Source organism: Acipenser ruthenus, chromosome 41, assembly GCF_902713425.1.
Source record: "Acipenser ruthenus chromosome 41, fAciRut3.2 maternal haplotype, whole genome shotgun sequence".
Lineage (NCBI taxonomy): Eukaryota > Metazoa > Chordata > Actinopteri > Acipenseriformes > Acipenseridae > Acipenser > Acipenser ruthenus.
This window is the reverse complement of record NC_081229.1, coordinates 7102697-7122296: the sequence shown is the minus strand read 5'-3', so window position 1 is coordinate 7122296 and position 19600 is coordinate 7102697. Positions and strand designations below refer to the sequence as shown.

Genomic DNA, 19600 nt, shown 5'->3' with positions numbered 1-19600 from the left:
CTGTGTCCTCCTTAAACATGCCTGTGTCCTCCTTAAACATGCCTGTGTCCTCCTTAAACATCCCTGTGTCCTCCTTAAACATCTCTGTGTCCTCCTTAAACATGTCTGTGTCCTCCTTAAACATGTCTGTGTCCTCCTTAAACATGTCTGTGTCCTCCTTAAACATGCCTGTCCTCCTTAAACATCCCTGTGTCCTCCTTAAACATCCCTGTGTCCTCCTTAAACATCCCTGTGTCCTCCTTAAACATGCCTGTGTCCTCCTTAAACATGCATGTGTCCTCCTTAAACATCCCTGTGTCCTCCTTAAACATGTCTGTGTCCTCCTTAAATATCTGAAGAGGGTTCTGAAGCAGGGTTCTGAAGAGGGTTCTCAAGCAAAGTTCTGAAGCAGGATCTGAAGATGGTTCTGAAGAGGGTTCTGAAACAGAGTTCTGAAGAGGGTTCTGAAGCAGAGATCTGAAACAGGGTTCTGAAGAGGGTTCTGAAGCAGAGTTCTGAAGAGGGTTCTGAAGATGGTTCTGAAGAGGGTTCTGAAGCAGAGTTCTGAAGAGGGTTCTGAAGCAGATATCTGAAGAGGGTTCTGAAGATGGTTCTGAGTCTGTGTGACTTGAGGTGGTTCTGCTGACCCAGCTCCCAGACATCATCTCATCCCTCTGCTCTGCACTCCCACACCAGCACTGCAGGGAGTGTGTGTGTGTGTGTGTGTGTGTGTGTGTGTGTGTGTGGAGGGATGCATGGATGGGTAAGAAACTAATGTATTCAGGGTAAGAATCTCACATGAGCCCTGCACCCAGACCTGGGTTTCTGAACTCCCTGCAATTAGGAACATAACTGAACTGATCAGGATGCTGGACTTTAATGCTGGGCTAGTGTGAGTTAATCCCTGTGTATGTACAGTATGTATGTATGTATGTATGTGTGTGTAAGTATGTGTGTATGTATGTGTGTATGTACGTATGTGTGTATGTATGGACGGATGGATGGATGGATGGATGGATGGATAGATGGATAGATGGATGGATGGATGTTCAGTGTGTATGTAGGTTTGGATGGATGCATGTGTGCAGTGCCTATGATATGCCCTTCATGCTCCTCAAATGTGTCTGTATTACTACAAACTGACTCTTGTGTATAATGTAGAAAATATGTGTAAAATAGTGTATTTAGCCTGTAGGGGTTTGTGATAGAGAGAGAAAGGATCAATGTTGTAAATTTCCCTCCCGATCAGAAAGGGCGCTGTGTAAGGACGGTGGTATGCTGCCTCCTAGATGGACTGCCTTGATGGTAGGTGGAAACCAGGAAGGTGACCATATTAGGGGGAGCACATAGTTGCAAGTGCTCAGGACGACTCCATTGCAAGCAGCTGCGGGGCAGCCCTCTATTGGAGAAACCATGGCGACGGGTTGTTTGCAGGGGGGAGGTTTTGGGTACAAAGGGGAAGCAGCTACGTGAGTACGGGGCCTTGGGCTAAAAAGAACACTGACGGCCGGAGCTGCGTTGTGTTGTTTTGTATTACGTGTTTGTTTGTTTGTTGTCACAGAGGAGGAGTGAGAGCAAGGGGCTGCAGCCACGGAGCCAGTCCACACCACACTGAGCACTTCCCTCTCCACACAACATCAGCAGCACCACGGACAAGGCACTGGAGAGCACACTTTCCTGCACCGGACGTGGGAATTGAATTGTTGTTTTGTTTTTGTGTTTGAACACTCACCGTGTACCCCCCAGTACCATCACTGGACGTTTTTGGGAGTAACTCACTGTCTGGACTGTCTCTGTATTCACTACACCACTCTCACCTGTCACAAGGTTGCATGATTAATAGTCCTCCCCTCTACTGTGCTGCTTGTGACCTGCAGTGCAGGGCTGGGACTCACCTGAGAGAGCTGCTTGTGACCTGCAGTGCAGGGCTGGGACTCACCTGAGAGAGCTGCTTGTGACCTGCAGTGCAGGGCTGGGACTCACCTGAGAGAGCTGCTTGTAACCTGCAGTGCAGGGCTGGGACTCACCTGAGAGAGCTGCTTGTGACCTGCAGTGCAGGGCTGGGACTCACCTGAGAAGAGCTGCTTGGTGGGGGCACTGATCTGGGCCTGCTTGGATATCCTGTATGCCACATCACTGCGGCCCGTGCGACGAGTGGGACAGAACCCAGGGGCCTTTCGGACCCCCTCCGGGAGAGTGTGGAGCTGCAGCACCTTCAGTACATCGACAGGGTCTGCTAGAGACAGAGAGAGGAGGGAGAGAGGGGTCAATACAAACCAGACAAGAGAGAGAGAGAGAGAGGGGGGAGAGGGGAGTGAGAGAGAGAGAGAGAGAGAGAGAGAGAGAGAGAGAGAGAGAGAGAGAGGGGAGAAGGACCTGGATAGGGAGAGAGAATAGGAAGATAAGAAAGGTGAGAGAGGGAGAGGGGGTGAAAGAGACAGGGGGAGGAGAGAGGGGAGAGAGGTTTTGGAGGAGAGAACAGAGAGAGACGGGAGAGGTGAGTGAGAGGAGAAGGGGAGAGGGGAGTGGGAGGAGAGGGGGGAGGGGAGTGAGAGGAGAGGGGGAGGGGGAGGGGGAGGGGGAGAGGGAAATACAAATCCAACTGCTGCAGTTCTCCCTCTAACACTAACACACAGCCGCTGTGAAGCATGGAGCCATTCGAAGGTAGAGCGAGGAACGCAGTTCAGCTTAGGAACTGGGAGCACAGGAGAGGGAGGAGGGGAGGAATTACATTTTATTCGACAGGAAGGTAAGCTAGCCTCTCGGAATTCTGTAATCAGAATTCAAATCACTAGACCGAGACTCACACAGAACACAATCCAACTACTGTCTCCCTCTCCCTCCCCCTCCCCCTCCCCCTCTGTCTTCCTCTCTCTCCCTCTGTCTTCCTCTCTCCTGCTCCCTATGTGGAGCGGGGGGGGCGGGGGGGGGGTGGGGGTCGATCTCTCCTGAACAATTTCAGTAACTTCAAAAATCACATTCCAGACTATCTGGAAAACACATAAAATACTTCACTTTTTGTTTTATATATATTCTCAGAATTCCTTCCGAGACGCTCAAATTCCTGGGAATCGAATCTGATTGAATGGAATATTTATTCCACACAGAATCTGTTAAAATGATTAAAGCAAGTAGAACAATGAGAGAGGTAGAACCCTAACCACTAGAGCCAGCCTCCCTCCCTGCCCCTCAGCTCTAACCACTAGAGCCAGCCTCCCTCCCTGCCCCTCAGCTCTAACCACTAGAGCCAGCCTCCCTCCCTGCACCTCAGCTCTAACCACTAGAGCCAGCCTCCCTCCCTGTCTCTCAGCTCTAAACACTAGAGCCAGCCTCCCTCCCTGTCCCTCAGGTCTAAACACTAGAGCCAGCCTCCCTCCCTGTCCCTCAGCTCTAAACACTAGAGCCAGCCTCCCTCCCTGCACCTCAGCTCTAAACACTAGAGCCAGCCTCCCTCCCTGCACCTCAGCTCTAAACACTAGAGCCAGCCTCGGGTCGCTGCTGAAATTGACCTTCTTAACATTCTTACACTTCACTGAGTATTTAGAGTTGAGGAGAGACTAGGAGGGAGGGAGACTGGCTCTAGTGGTTAGAGTTGAGTCTGGGAGGGAGGGAGGCTGGCTCTAGTGGTTAGAGTTGAGTCTGGGAGGGAGGGAGGCTGGCTCTAGTGGTTAGAGTTGAGTCTGGGAGGGAGGGAGGCTCTAGTGGTTACAGTTAAGTCTGGGAGGGAGGGAGGCTAGCTCTAGTGTTTAGAGCTGAGGGACAGGGAGGGAGGCTGGCTCTAGTGGTTAGAGTTGAGTCTGGGAGGGAGGGAGGCTGGCTCTAGTGGTTAGAGCTGAGAGACAGGGAGGGAGGCTGGCTCTAGTGGTTAGAGTTGAGTCTGGGAGGGAGGGAGGCTGGCTCTAGTGGTTAGAGTTGAGTCTGGGAGGGAGGGAGGCTGGCTCTAGTGGTTAGAGCTGAGAGACAGGGAGGGAGGCTGGCTCTAGTGGTTAGAGCTGAGGGACAGGGAGGTAGGCTGGCTCTAGTGGTTAGAGCTGAGGGACAGGGAGGTAGGCTGGCTCTAGTGGTTAGAGCTGAGGGACAGCGAGGGAGGCTGGCTCTAGTGGTTAGAGCTGAGAGACAGGGAGGGAGGCTGGCTCTAGTGGTTAGAGCTGAGGGACAGGGAGGGAGGCTGGCTCTAGTGGTTAGAGCTGAGGGACAGGGAGGGAGGCTGGCTCTAGTGGTTAAAGCTGAGAGACAGGGAGGGAAGCTGGCTCTAGTGGTTAGAGCTGAGGGACAGGGAGGGAGGCTGGCTCTAGTGGTTAGAGCTGAGAGACAGGGAGGGAGGCTGGCTCTAGTGGTTAGAGCTGAGGGACAGGGAGGGAGGCTGGCTCTAGTGGTTAGAGCTGAGGGACAGGGAGGGAGGCTGGCTCTAGTGGTTAGAGCTGAGGGACAGGGAGGGAGGCTGGCTCTAGTGGTTAGAGCTGAGGGACAGGGAGGGAGGCTGGCTCTAGTGGTTAGAGCTGAGAGACAGGGAGGGAGGCTGGCTCTAGTGGTTAGAGCTGAGGGACAGGGAGGGAGGCTGGCTCTAGTGGTTAGAGCTGAGAGACAGGGAGGGAGGCTGGCTCTAGTGTTTAGAGCTGAGGGACAGGGAGGGAGGCTGGCTCTAGTGGTTAGAGCTGAGGGACAGGGAGGGAGGCTGGCTCTAGTGGTTAGAGCTGAGGGACAGGGAGGGAGGCTGGCTCTAGTGGTTAGAGCTGAGAGACAGGGAGGGAGGCTGGCTCTAGTGGTTAGAGCTGAGAGACAGGGAGGGAGGCTGGCTCTAGTGGTTAGAGCTGAGGGACAGGGAGGGAGGCTGGCTCTAGTGTTTAGAGCTGAGTGACAGGGAGGGAGGCTGGCTCTAGTGTTTAGAGCTGAGGGACAGGGAGGGAGGCTGGCTCTAGTGTTTAGAGCTGAGGTGCAGGGAGGGAGGCTGGCTCTAGTGTTTAGAGCTGAGGGACAGGGAGGGAGGCTGGCTCTAGTGTTTAGAGCTGAGGTGCAGGGAGGGAGGCTGGCTCTAGTGTTTAGAGCTGAGGGACAGAGAGGGAGGCTGGATCTAGTGTTTAGAGCTGAGAGACAGGGAGGGAGGCTGGCTCTAGTGGTTAGAGCTGAGAGACAGGGAGGGAGGCTGGCTCTAGTGGTTAGAGCTGAGGGACAGGGAGGTAATTATTATTATTATTATTATTATTATTATTATTATTATTATTATGACCCACAAATTCAATGTTTACATGTTTATTTGCCCACAAGGGCGAGCATTCTGCAATACCACAGAATGCCATCAAGTGTGTTTAATATATTAAAAATACATTTACACACAGACACACAGACACACGACTCTCTAAAACACACAGCATCAAACACTGCAGTGATGATGCGACATCCAGAGAGGAAATCAGAAACCTGGAGCTGGACTGGAGAGGAATGAGAGTAAAGCAGACAAGCGCTCCAGCTTGAGCCTTCATCAGAGTGACTGAGAAGCATGTAAAGAAAGGAAGGGGAAGAAATCAACAAAAAAAACAGAAGAGAGACCACATCAAAACAAGGGCAACAACTCAGGAAGACAGCCTTTAACTGTATTTATCTGAATGCTAGAAGACTCAGAAACATAATGTTAGAACTTGAAGCTACTGCACTGGCAAGTAACTACGATGTGATAGGTGTTACAGAAACTTGGTTATCCGAGAGTGATGAACACGAATATAGTATTAGTGGGTACACACTGTATAGGAAAGACAGGCAGGACAGAAGAGGCGGAGGGGTAGCGCTATACATAAGAAATAGTCTTGAAGCCCAGGTGTTAAATCTGGACTAAGAAAACAACGCAAAATCAACATAGGTCAGAATAATCGACAAAAATTCAAAGGTCATAATAGGGGCATGCTATAGACCGCCAAATTCAGACGCTAAGCAAAATAATCTGTTATATAATGACATTAGAAATACGTGCAGCAAAGGAGAAGCCATACTAATGGGGGATTTCAACTTCCCCTGTATAAAATGGGAGAACCCGGTGGGGAGCATGACGGACGAAATTGAAATGGTGGAAATGACAAATGACTGCTTCCTAACGCAATTTAATAGCAAATATATTAAATGATTTACAAAGGAGGATACGGGCAACATGCCCCACATGTCGACCTGTTCCTATCCAGTTTTAAATAACTTTAGCATAACAGAGGCTGAAGTGTTAAAGGGACTAGGAGCTCTTAAAATAAACAAATCCCCTGGACCGGATGAGATCCTCCCAATAGTACTCAATGAAATGAAAGAAGTTATTTACAAACCGCTAACCAAGATCATGCAACAGTCTCTTGACACAGGGGTTGTACCGACAGACTGGAAAATAGCAAACGTAATACTGATCTACAAAAAGGGAGACAAAACTGAACCAGGTAACTACAGACCAATAAGCCTGACTTCAATTATATGTAAGCTTATGGAAACTATAATAAGATTCAAAATGGAAAATTACCCATATGGTAACAATATCCTGGGAGACAGTCAGCATGGTTTTAGGAAAGGCAGATTGTGTCTAACTAACCTGCTTGATTTTTTTGAGGATGCAACATTGAAAATGGATAACTGCAAAGCACATGACATGGTTTATTTAGATTTCCAGAAAGCTTTTGACAAAGTCCCGCATAAAAGATTAATTCTCAAACTGAACGCAGTAGGGATTCAAGGAAATGCTTGCACATGGCTTAGGGAGTGGTTAACATGTAGAAAACAGAAAGTACTGATTAGAGGAGAAACCTCAAAATGGAGCGAGGTAACCAGTGGTGTACCACAGGGATCAGTATCAGGTCCTCTGCTATTTCTAATCTACATTAATGATTTAGATTCTGGTATAGTAAGCAAACTTGTTAAATTTGCAGACGACACAAAAATAGGAGGAGTGGCAAACACTGTTGCAGCAGCAAAAGTCATTCAAAATGATCTAGACAGCATTCAGAACTGGGCAGACACATGGCAAATGACATTTAATAGAGAAAAGTGTATTGCATGCAGGCAAAACAAATGTGCATTATAAATATCATATGGGAGATAGTGAAATTGAAGAAGGGAACTATGAAAAAGACCTAGGAGTTTATGTTGACTCAGAAATGTCTTCATCTAAACAATGTGGGTAAGCTATAAAAAAGGCCAACAAGATGCTCGGATATATTGTGAGAAGAGTTGAATTTAAATCAAGGGAAGTAATGTTAAAACTTTACAATGCATTAGTAAGACCTCATCTAGAATATTGTGTTCTGGTCACCTCGCTACAAAAAGGATATTGCTGCTCTAGAAAGAGTGCAAAGAAGAGCAACCAGAATTAACCCGGGTTTAAAAGGCATGTCGTATGCAGACAGGCTTAAAGAATTGAATCTATTCAGTCTTGAACAAAGAAGACTACGCGGCGATCTGATTCAAGCATTCAAAATCCTAAAAGGTGTTGACAATGTCAACCCAAGGGACTTTTTCAATCTGAAAGGACCAGGGGTCACAAATGGAGATCAGATAAAGGGGCATTCAGAACAGAAAATAGGAGGCACTTTTTTACACAGAGAATTGTGAGGGTCTGGAACCAACTCCCCAGTAATGTTGTTGAAGCTGACACCCTGGGATCTTTCAAGAAGCTACTTGATGCGATTCTGGGATCAATAAACTACTAACAACCAAACAAGCAAGATGGGCTGAATGGCCTCCTCTCGTTTGTAAACTTTCTTATGTTCTTACTCACACTCACCACACACACACACACACACACACACACACACACACACACACATTCACTCACACACACAGAGGCACTGAGACATACAGACACAAACACACACACACAGACACAGACGTACAGAGGCACTGAGACATACACACAGACACACACACAGACGCACAGAGGCACTGAGATGTACAGACGCACACACATACACAAACACAGACACACACAGATGCACTGAGACATACAGACACACACATACACAAACACAGACACACACAGACGCACTGAGACATACAGACTCACACACACACACAAACACAGACACACACAGATGCACTGAGACATACATACACACACACATACACAAACACTGACACATACAGACTCACACACATACACACACACACACACAGACACACACACACACACTCGGAGCAAACAGCCCTGTCTGTGTCAGAGGGGCTTTCATGTGGCGTCTCTTCAACTGCCTCACACAGCCTTCCTCTCCCTTCAACACTGCCTCACACAGCCAGCCTCTCTCCCTTCAACACTGCCTCACACAGCCAGCCTCTCTCCCTTCAACACTGCCTCACACAGCCAGCCTCTCCCTTCAACACTGCCTCACACAGCCAGCCTCTCTCCCTTCAACACTGCCTCACACAGCCAGCCTCTCTCCCTTCAACACTGCCTCACACAGCCAGCCTCTCTTAAATCTGATAAACAACCCCAGGTCAGCCAATTAAAACACCCATTCCTCCATATTCCATCTAGCCTATCCTGCGACATTAAAACTGAAAACAAATGGCCCAGGGTGAAGTTGGCAACATGTCTCCCTTTGACTGCAGTTTGCAGCCGGTCACCCCTTCAAACTGCACACAAACATGCAGTCCCAATATTGACTCTCACTCACACAGCATGCTGTAAAACACAGTGGGGTGCGATCCAAGCAGCACCTTAAACACACTGCGATTGAGTGAGAAGACAGAGCAGTCAGAGACAGAGAAGGGGGGGGGGGGTCAACTGCTATTAGTGAGAAGACAGACAGCAGAAAGAAAGAAAGAAAGAAAGAAAGAAAGAAAGAAAGAAAGAAACTCAGATGTTTTTGTTCAGCTGACAAACTGAATTCCTTCCCCAGTTGAGTCTGGTGTCGGGGGACATTGCGAGTAATTAAACCACTGGGGGTGGGGGGGTGGGTGTGGGGGGGAGGTGGATAGCTGGCTTCAGCACCAACTCTGTTAGAACCATTAGAGGAATCAAAAGCACAACAACTATTCACTTTCAATCCCAACTCTCCCCGACTCACGGAGTGAACCCGCAGTAACCAGCAGCACTTTCTACAAGAAACTTTTTTATCCTGATTAAAAATAGCTGGGAGAAGGTCCATGACAGGCTGGCAGCATGCCCCCTCCTTCACAGAGAGTATCGATGCTTGTAGTCTGCAGCTCTTTCCTGTTGTAACTTGAAACTACAGGACAGTCTGGCTTTAACATTGGGGTCTATGAGGGGAAACAGCCTGGCTTTAACAATGATAGCAGGTTATGTGTCAGACTGTCCTCTCTAATGATAACAGGTTGTGTGTCAGCCTGTCCTCTCTAATCTTTTCATTCCTTCACAGTGTGCTGGTCTCAGTGGAGAGGTGACTGAACAGAGTTTTGATACACTGGAGACTGCTGATGGTTGCTTTAATACTGAATGCAGGGGTGGCTCTAATATTGAAGCTCACTTTACATTGAAGTCAACAGGAGCAAATCGGTGGCCTTTATACTGAGCCAAACTCCAAGAACAGTACTAGAGAAATTATAAATCCAGTTAGAAAAAATCCTCCAGTCACTGTGCTAGAATGATCCTGTGTGCAGTGATGTCATCTCATGCACAGACCACACAGCACAATTATGCAGTCTTTATTTGATCTTTAATAGAGGTTTATGAGTAGAGTCTTGCTTTGTGTTATTTATAATCAGTTAATCCGCTATGTGTAGGGTGTCTCATTATTAAAACAGAACTGCACGAGATGACATGTCTTATAACAATAAGAGACTCCCTGCACACCACGGATTCACTGAAGAGACTCCCTGCACACCATAGATTCACTTACAGTATAAGAGACTCCCTGCACACCACGGGTTCACTTAAGAGACTCCCTGCACACCACGGATTCACTTACAGTATAAGAGACTCCCTGCACACCACGGATTCACTTACAGTATAAGAGACTCCCTGCACACCACGGATTCACTTACGAGACTCCCTGCACACCATGGATTCACTTACAGTATAAGAGACTCCCTGCACACCACGGATTCACTTACGAGACTCCCTGCACACCACGGATTCACTTAAGAGACTCCCTGCACACCACAGATTCACTTACAGTATAAGAGACTCCCTGCACACCACGGATTCACTTACAGTATATAAGAGACTCCCTGCAAACCACGGATTCACTTAAGAGACTCCCTGCACACCACAGATTCACTTAAGAAACTCCCTGCACACCACAGATTCACTTACAGTATATAAGAGACTCCCTGCACACCACGGGTTCACTTATAAAGGATATCACTAGCCCAGATCTCTCTTTAGTTTACTAAGCTTATAAAAGTTTCCCATGGTTAATTTGCACATTCGTTTTGCAGTTTCCCCCATTCTTTCCCATGTTTTTACTGTACATTAACAATAGTGTTGTGTTGTGCAAGCACTGATAATGACATTCTACAGTTGGCCGCTAGAGGGCATAATCAGATTATTAGAGAGTTAATATTGCCAACAGGAAGTAGGTGGTGAAGTGCTCGAGTGTGTGTTAATATGGAAGAATAAAGAAAGTTCTGTTCCTAAGTTGCTGCTTTCATTCTTGTATTAACAAACCTACTAGACACAACAAAATAGTTTGCTATGTTATTGAATCTTCTGTACAGTACCTCTCTGTGCTTTGCAATGCTTCACTATGCTTTGCCATGCCTCTCTGTGCTTTGCAATGCTTCCATATGCTTTGCCATGCCTCTCTGTGCTTTGCAATGCTTCCATATGCTTTGCCATGCCTCTCTGTGCTTTGCAATGCTTCACTATGCTTTGCCATGCCTCTCTGTGCTTTGCAATGCTTCACTATGCTTTGCCATGCCTCTCTGTGCTTTGCAATGCTTCCATATGCTTTGCCATGCCTCTCTGTGCTTTGCAATGCTTCCATATGCTTCGCCATGCCTCTCTGTGCTTTACAATGCTTCCCTGTGGATGTGGCAGCAGGATAAAAACAAGAAGAGTCTGGGTATAAATGTGTGATTGAGCTGCTCTACACAGACTGGGTATAAGTGAGTGATTGAGCTGCTCTACACAGACTGGGTATAAGTGTGTGATTGAGCTGCTCTACACAGACTGGGTATAAGTGAGTGATTGAGCTGCTCTACACAGACTGGGTATAAGTGTGTGATTGAGCTGCTCTACACAGACTGGGTATAAGTGTGTGATTGAGCTGCTCTACACAGACTGGGTATAAGTGTGTGATTGAGCTGCTCTACACAGACTGGGTATAAGTGAGTGATTGAGCTGCTCTACACAGACTGGGTATAAGTGAGTGATTGAGCTGCTCTACACAGACTGGGTATAAGTGTGTGATTGAGCTGCTCTACACAGACTGGGTATAAGTGTGTGATTGAGCTGCTCTACACAGACTGGGTATAAGTGAGTGATTGAGCTGCTCTACACAGACTGGGTATAAGTGTGTGATTGAGCTGCTCTACAGACTGGGTATAAGTGTGCGATTGAGCTGCTCTACACAGACTGGGTATAAGTGTGCGATTGAGCTGCTCTACAGACTGGGTATAAGTGTGCGATTGAGCTGCTCTACACAGACTGGGTATAAGTGTGTGATTGAGCTGCTCTACAGACTGGGTATAAGTGAGTGATTGAGCTGCTCTACAGACTGGGTATAAGTGTGCGATTGAGCTGCTCTACACAGACTGGGTATAAGTGTGCGATTGAGCTGCTCTACAGACTGGGTATAAGTGTGTGATTGAGCTGCTCTACAGACTGGGTATAAGTGTGCGATTGAGCTGCTCTACACAGACTGGGTATAAGTGTGCGATTGAGCTGCTCTACAGACTGGGTAAAAGTGTGTGATTGAGCTGCTCTACAGACTGGGTATAAGTGTGCGATTGAGCTGCTCTACAGACTGGGTATAAGTGTGCGATTGAGCTGCTCTACAGACTGGGTATAAGTGTGTGATTGAGCTGCTCTACACAGACTGGGTATAAGTGTGCGATTGAGCTGCTCTACAGACTGGGTATAAGTGTGCGATTGAGCTGCTCTACAGACTGGGTATACGTGTGTGATTGAGCTGCTCCACACAGACTGGGTATAAGTGTGCGATTGAGCTGCTCTACACAGACTGGGTATAAGTGTGCGATTGAGCTGCTCTACAGACTGGGTAAAAGTGTGTGATTGAGCTGCTCTACAGACTGGGTATAAGTGTGCGATTGAGCTGCTCTACAGACTGGGTATAAGTGTGCGATTGAGCTGCTCTACAGACTGGGTATAAGTGTGTGATTGAGCTGCTCTACACAGACTGGGTATAAGTGTGCGATTGAGCTGCTCTACAGACTGGGTATAAGTGTGCGATTGAGCTGCTCTACAGACTGGGTATAAGTGTGTGATTGAGCTGCTCCACACAGACTGGGTATAAGTGTGCGATTGAGCTGCTCTACACAGACTGGGTATAAGTGTGCGATTGAGCTGCTCTACAGACTGGGTATAAGTGTGCGATTGAGCTGCTCTACAGACTGGGTATAAGTGTGCGATTGAGCTGCTCTACAGACTGGGTATAAGTGTGTGATTGAGCTGCTCTACACAGACTGGGTATAAGTGTGCGATTGAGCTGCTCTACAGACTGGGTATAAGTGTGCGATTGAGCTGCTCTACAGACTGGGTATAAGTGTGTGATTGAGCTGCTCCACACAGACTGGGTATAAGTGTGCGATTGAGCTGCTCTACACAGACTGGGTATAAGTGTGCGATTGAGCTGCTCTACAGACTGGGTATAAGTGTGCGATTGAGCTGCTCTACAGACTGGGTATAAGTGTGCGATTGAGCTGCTCTACAGACTGGGTATAAGTGTGTGATTGAGCTGCTCTACACAGACTGGGTATAAGTGTGTGATTGAGCTGCTCCACACAGACTGGGTATAAGTGTGCGATTGAGCTGCTCTACAGACTGGGTATAAGTGTGCGATTGAGCTGCTCTACACAGACTGGGTATAAGTGTGCGATTGAGCTGCTCTACAGACTGGGTATAAGTGTGCGATTGAGCTGCTCTACAGACTGGGTATAAGTGTGCGATTGAGCTGCTCTACAGACTGGGTATAAGTGTGCGATTGAGCTGCTCTACAGACTGGGTATAAGTGTGTGATTGAGCTGCTCTACAGACTGGGTATAAGTGTGTGATTGAGCTGCTCTACAGACTGGGTATAAGTGTGTGATTGAGCTGCTCTACAGACTGGGTATAAGTGAGTGATTGAGCTGCTCTACACAGGCTGGGTATAAGTGTGTGATTGAGCTGCTCTACAGACTGGGTATAAGTGTGCGATTGAGCTGCTCTACAGACTGGGTATAAGTGTGCGATTGAGCTGCTCTACAGACTGGGTATAAGTGTGCGATTGAGCTGCTCTACAGACTGGGTATAAGTGTGTGATTGAGCTGCTCTACACAGACTGGGTATAAGTGTGCGATTGAGCTGCTCTACAGACTGGGTATAAGTGTGCGATTGAGCTGCTCTACAGACTGGGTATAAGTGTGTGATTGAGCTGCTCTACACAGACTGGGTATAAGTGTGTGATTGAGCTGCTCTACAGACTGGGTATAAGTGTGTGATTGAGCTGCTCTACACAGACTGGGTATAAGTGTGCGATTGAGCTGCTCTACAGACTGGGTATAAGTGTGCGATTGAGCTGCTCTACAGACTGGGTATAAGTGTGTGATTGAGCTGCTCCACACAGACTGGGTATAAGTGTGCGATTGAGCTGCTCTACACAGACTGGGTATAAGTGTGCGATTGAGCTGCTCTACAGACTGGGTATAAGTGTGCGATTGAGCTGCTCTACAGACTGGGTATAAGTGTGCGATTGAGCTGCTCTACAGACTGGGTATAAGTGTGCGATTGAGCTGCTCTACAGACTGGGTATAAGTGTGCGATTGAGCTGCTCTACAGACTGGGTATAAGTGTGCGATTGAGCTGCTCTACAGACTGGGTATAAGTGTGTGATTGAGCTGCTCTACAGACTGGGTATAAGTGTGCGATTGAGCTGCTCTACAGACTGGGTATAAGTGTGTGATTGAGCTGCTCTACAGACTGGGTATAAGTGAGTGATTGAGCTGCTCTACACAGGCTGGGTATAAGTGTGTGATTGAGCTGCTCTACAGACTGGGTATAAGTGTGCGATTGAGCTGCTCTACAGACTGGGTATAAGTGTGCGATTGAGCTGCTCTACAGACTGGGTATAAGTGTGCGATTGAGCTGCTCTACAGACTGGGTATAAGTGTGTGATTGAGCTGCTCTACACAGACTGGGTATAAGTGTGCGATTGAGCTGCTCTACAGACTGGGTATAAGTGTGCGATTGAGCTGCTCTACAGACTGGGTATAAGTGTGTGATTGAGCTGCTCTACACAGACTGGGTATAAGTGTGTGATTGAGCTGCTCTACAGACTGGGTATAAGTGTGTGATTGAGCTGCTCTACAGACTGGGTATAAGTGTGTGATTGAGCTGCTCTACAGACTGGGTATAAGTGTGCGATTGAGCTGCTCTACACAGACTGGGTATAAGTGTGCGATTGAGCTGCTCTACAGACTGGGTATAAGTGTGCGATTGAGCTGCTCTACAGACTGGGTATAAGTGTGCGATTGAGATGCTCTACAGACTGGGTATAAGTGAGTGATTGAGCTGCTCTACACAGACTGGGTATAAGTGTGTGATTGAGCTGCTCTACAGACTGGGTATAAGTGTGTGATTGAGCTGCTCTACAGACTGGGTATAAGTGTGCGATTAAGCTGCTCTACACAGACTGGGTATAAGTGTGTGATTGAGCTGCTCTACAGACTGGGTATAAGTGTGTGATTGAGCTGCTCTACAGACTGGGTATAAGTGTGTGATTGAGCTGCTCTACACAGACTGGGTATAAGTGTGTGATTGAGCTGCTCTACAGACTGGGTATAAGTGTGCGATTGAGCTGCTCTACAGACTGGGTATAAGTGTGCGATTGAGCTGCTCTACAGACTGGGTATAAGTGTGCGATTGAGCTGCTCTACAGACTGGGTATAAGTGTGTGATTGAGCTGCTCTACACAGACTGGGTATAAGTGTGTGATTGAGCTGCTCTACAGACTGGGTATAAGTGTGTGATTGAGCTGCTCTACAGACTGGGTATAAGTGTGCGATTGAGCTGCTCTACACAGACTGGGTATAAGTGTGTGATTGAGCTGCTCTACAGACTGGGTATAAGTGTGTGATTGAGCTGCTCTACAGACTGGGTATAAGTGTGCGATTGAGATGCTCTACAGACTGGGTATAAGTGTGTGATTGAGCTGCTCTACAGACTGGGTATAAGTGTGTGATTGAGCTGCTCCACACAGACTGGGTATAAGTGTGTGATTGAGCTGCTCTACAGACTGGGTATAAGTGTGTGATTGAGCTGCTCTACAGACTGGGTATAAGTGTGTGATTGAGCTGCTCTACAGACTGGGTATAAGTGAGTGATTGAGCTGCTCTACACAGACTGGGTATAAGTGTGCGATTGAGCTGCTCTACAGACTGGGTATAAGTGAGTGATTGAGCTGCTCTACACAGACTGGGTATAAGTGTGCGATTGAGCTGCTCTACACAGACTGGGTATAAGTGTGTGATTGAGCTGCTCTACAGACTGGGTATAAGTGTGTGATTGAGCTGCTCCACACAGACTGGGTATAAGTGTGCGATTGAGCTGCTCTACACAGACTGGGTATAAGTGTGCGATTGAGCTGCTCTACACAGACTGGGTATAAGTGTGTGATTGAGCTGCTCTACAGACTGGGTATAAGTGTGTGATTGAGCTGCTCTACACAGGCTGGGTATAAGTGTGTGATTGAGCTGCTCTACAGACTGGGTATAAGTGTGTGATTGAGCTGCTCTACAGACTGGGTATAAGTGTGCGATTGAGCTGCTCTACAGACTGGGTATAAGTGTGCGATTGAGCTGCTCTACAGACTGGGTATAAGTGTGCGATTGAGCTGCTCTACACAGACTGGGTATAAGTGTGTGATTGAGCTGCTCTACACAGACTGGGTATAAGTGTGTGATTGAGCTGCTCTACAGACTGGGTATAAGTGTGTGATTGAGCTGCTCTACAGACTGGGTATAAGTGTGTGATTGAGCTGCTCTACAGACTGGGTATAAGTGTGTGATTGCTGGCAATGTGAAGGGATTTAAAGGGTGCAGAAGGACCATTTTATTGTATTGTGTTCCAGGCTCCCGTGTGTTGCTACAACTGTTTATGTAAGGTGTGTGTGTGGTTTCATTTTTTTATTTGACATTTTGACCACTTTTTTAAACTTTTAAATTGCATTCCCTGCCTCAAGATGATTCACATGTACCCACATGGACCTCTCAGAACTACATTTCCCATCATCCTCCTGCTCACTGGTAAATCCATCTCAGTTACATATATGAGCAGGAGGATGATGGGAAATGTAGTTCTGAGAGGTCCATGTGGGTACATGTGAATCATCTTGAGGCAGGGAATGCAATTTAAAAGTTTAAAAAAGTGGTCAAAATGTCAAATAAAAAAATAAAACCACACACACACCTTACATAAACAGTTGTAGCAACACACGGGAGCCTGGAACACAATACAATAAAATGGTCCTTCTGCACCCTTAACATACATTTTCAGCCCTTTCATCATCTCTCCTGAGGCTCTGCTTTTCACTCCTCCTGGGCTTCTCATCGAGCTGAAGATTGTAAATAGCATTCATTCTCTGATTTGCTTAAAAATTCCCTTTTGTTTTTTGATACAAGCAGAGACGAGCGTGCTGGGATTGTAATCTTATAGAGACAGAGACAGAGACAGAGATAGAGATAGAGACAGAGATAGAGACAGAGATAGAGAGATAGAGAGATTGAGATCGAGATAGACACATATAATAAGAATCCCAAAACATCAAATAGCACTGCCACTCCACAATGATTGGGTTGTGAAAACACTGTAGGGTTATTTTTTTAGGTAAGTGGACAAGCGTTTGGGCCCTAGTGTCTCACCAGTGTCACTGAAACTAGAAGAAACTGCGTTCCAGCTAGTGTCTCATCAGTGTCACTGAAACTAGAAGAAACTGCGTTCCAGCGAGTGTCTCATCAGTGTCACTGAAACTAGAAGAAACTGCGTTCCAGCGAGTGTCTCATCAGTGTCACTGAAACTAGAAGAAACTGCATTCCAGTGAGTGTCTCACCAGTGTCACTGAAACTAGAAGAAACTGCATTCCAGCGAGTGCCTCATCAGTGTCACTGAAACTAGAAGAAACTGCATTCCAGCGAGTGCCTCATCAGTGTCACTGAAACTAGAAGAAACTGCGTTCCAGCGAGTGTCTCATCAGTTATTGTAGAAAACAGTTTAACCCCAGAATTTTACAAAGCTCTAATTTTCCAGGTTTCAGAAAAGTAGGAGTCTCCAGTTCTAGCTCTTGAAAGTCCCGAAGCAGAGAGACTCTGTCGTCTCCCAATTTAACCAGCTCTGCTTTCCTCACTCGGAGAGCGTGTATAATTACAGGAGCGCCCGTGCTTGGAAAGTATAACATGTTTTTCTTTTCCTAAGCACATAGAAAGTTATAATTTAGCTGCTATATATAAAGCACAGGAGTACAGCGTCGGTTTGAACACCCCACCGCGGGCAGCAGTAATGAGAGGCCCGGAGAGCCAGCTGACAGACACACCCCATAATCGAAGCGAGTGCACCGCAACGCATTCTCTACTGCGGCCACTAGGGGAGCGCCGAGTCAGGACACTGGGAAACAAGACTCCTGCAAACCGTGAGGCGAGCGAGAAATGTTTATTGCGTTTATTCAAATTGAAATATACATACAGCATAAGTGCCCCATTGATTTTGTATACTGTATACATACACTTATTCATTTAAATGCATATACATGTGTTACACACACACCCTAATGATCAGTATTAAAACTACCTCGCCTGAATCCTCGAGATGAGAAATCCGCAGCGATCCAGAGGTACCTGCAGACGCTTCCTGCCATCTCCTGTTACACAGCAAGCAATAGCTGTCACGGCGCGCAGTTTCACTGGATTCCGTGGAAAGGGCTCATGTTTACCTGGTGGTCCGATGTATGACACATACTGGAATTGTTTGAGAAATATCTGTAAGAACGCTTTGTACAATGAAGCAGCTATCAGAGTTGAGTATGAAAGAAAACAAGAAAGAAAGACAGAACCTGGAACTACAAGCCGCTTATTAATATCCGTATAATGATATGTACATATAAATACATACAAAGAACAGTTGCATAGTTTACAGGGCTGAATGCGAGCGGCGTGGAAATGGAATTAAAAGCTGCACCGGGCGTTGAGCAGAACGGAAATATCACAACCAAACACAGAACAGCGTCTCAAGTGAAGCCGGACCGGCAGCCAGCAGCGTTACTGGGCTCTGTCTGCCCGGCTGCTGGAATGCGGTCATTAGGACTATGAGAGAGTCGCTTTTCATCGCTGAATCAATGCGCGGTTTGATTTCCATCAGCGAACCGGGCATACTGCTTTCACCCCTTTGACTTCTCGCTCTGTGTCTGTGATGCAGTATTCATGCTCTGTGTCTGTGATGCAGTATTCATGCTCTGTGTTTGTGATGCAGTATTCATGCTCTGTGTTTGTGATGCCGTATTCATGCTCTGTGTTTGTGATGCCGTATTCATGCTCTGTGTCTGTGATGCAGTATTCATGCTCTGTGTCTGTGATGCCGTATTCATGCTCTGTGTCTGTGATGCAGTATTCATGCTCTGTGTCTGTGATGCAGTATTCATGCTCTGTGTCTGTGATGCAGTATTCATGCTCTGTGTCTGTGATGCAGTATTCATGCTCTGTGTCTGTGATGCAGTATTCATGCTCTGTGTCTGTGATGCAGTATTCATGCTCTGTGTCTGTGATGCAGTATTCATGCTCTGTGTCTGTGATGCAGTATTCATGCTAGAAATCACTCCGGGCAGGCGCAGGGCAGCCAGCAGAGGCTCGCTCGGGCGCTCAGTGGCATTGTAAGCACTTCCCTAATACTGTGGGCCGTTGCTAGAATATTTTACCTTTCTATTTTTCAACGACATCGAATATAAACCAAACAAATAAACACACACACACACACACACACACACACATACACACACCCACACACACACACACACACACACACACACATACATACATAAATCAACAAATATTCACGCTTTTGCAGGAATATTCGTTCTGTACAATCTAATCATTTTATTTATTTTACTGAAAAAACCCTTCGTAATCGGTATCGGTTTCATGGTAATAATGCAATTTATATGTTTCAATAACTAACTACAAAACCAACCTCATTCACTTCAGCCCTTACGAATCCCTGTCATTATCTGATACAATAATGCACAGAGCAGAACGGGTCTGTGTTGGCGGGGATGTCGTCAGTACCGCAATACACCAACAGGCGGCGTCAGACTTCTCCCTCCCCTCGCCTAGTAAAACGGTATAAACTAGCCGCCGCTTCACCCCATTCAAAAATCCAGAGCCCGTTAGGGGAACACATTCCTGCAGACTGACGGAGAAAAGGCATTCCTGTTAGGCTGGCCCGCGCACCTGAAAATACGCCGTCACTGGCCGGCAGACCGCCCCCCTCCTCCTCGCT

General features: G+C 47.1%; 1 protein-coding gene across 11 annotated transcripts in view; it reads right to left on the bottom strand.

The window, feature by feature from the left end:
- LOC117971446 (collagen alpha-1(XI) chain-like) overlaps window positions 1-19600 on the bottom strand; it is a 157943-nt gene that overhangs the window by 135372 nt on the left and 2971 nt on the right. For 10 of the 11 annotated variants that reach the window (XM_059010456.1, XM_059010460.1, XM_059010459.1 and 7 more), the window contains exon 2: window positions 2051-2215. In XM_059010456.1, the coding sequence (XP_058866439.1) occupies window positions 2051-2215 (165 nt within the window). The remainder of the gene's footprint in view (window positions 1-2050; window positions 2216-19600) is intronic. The other variant, XM_059010457.1, reaches the window with a different exon arrangement.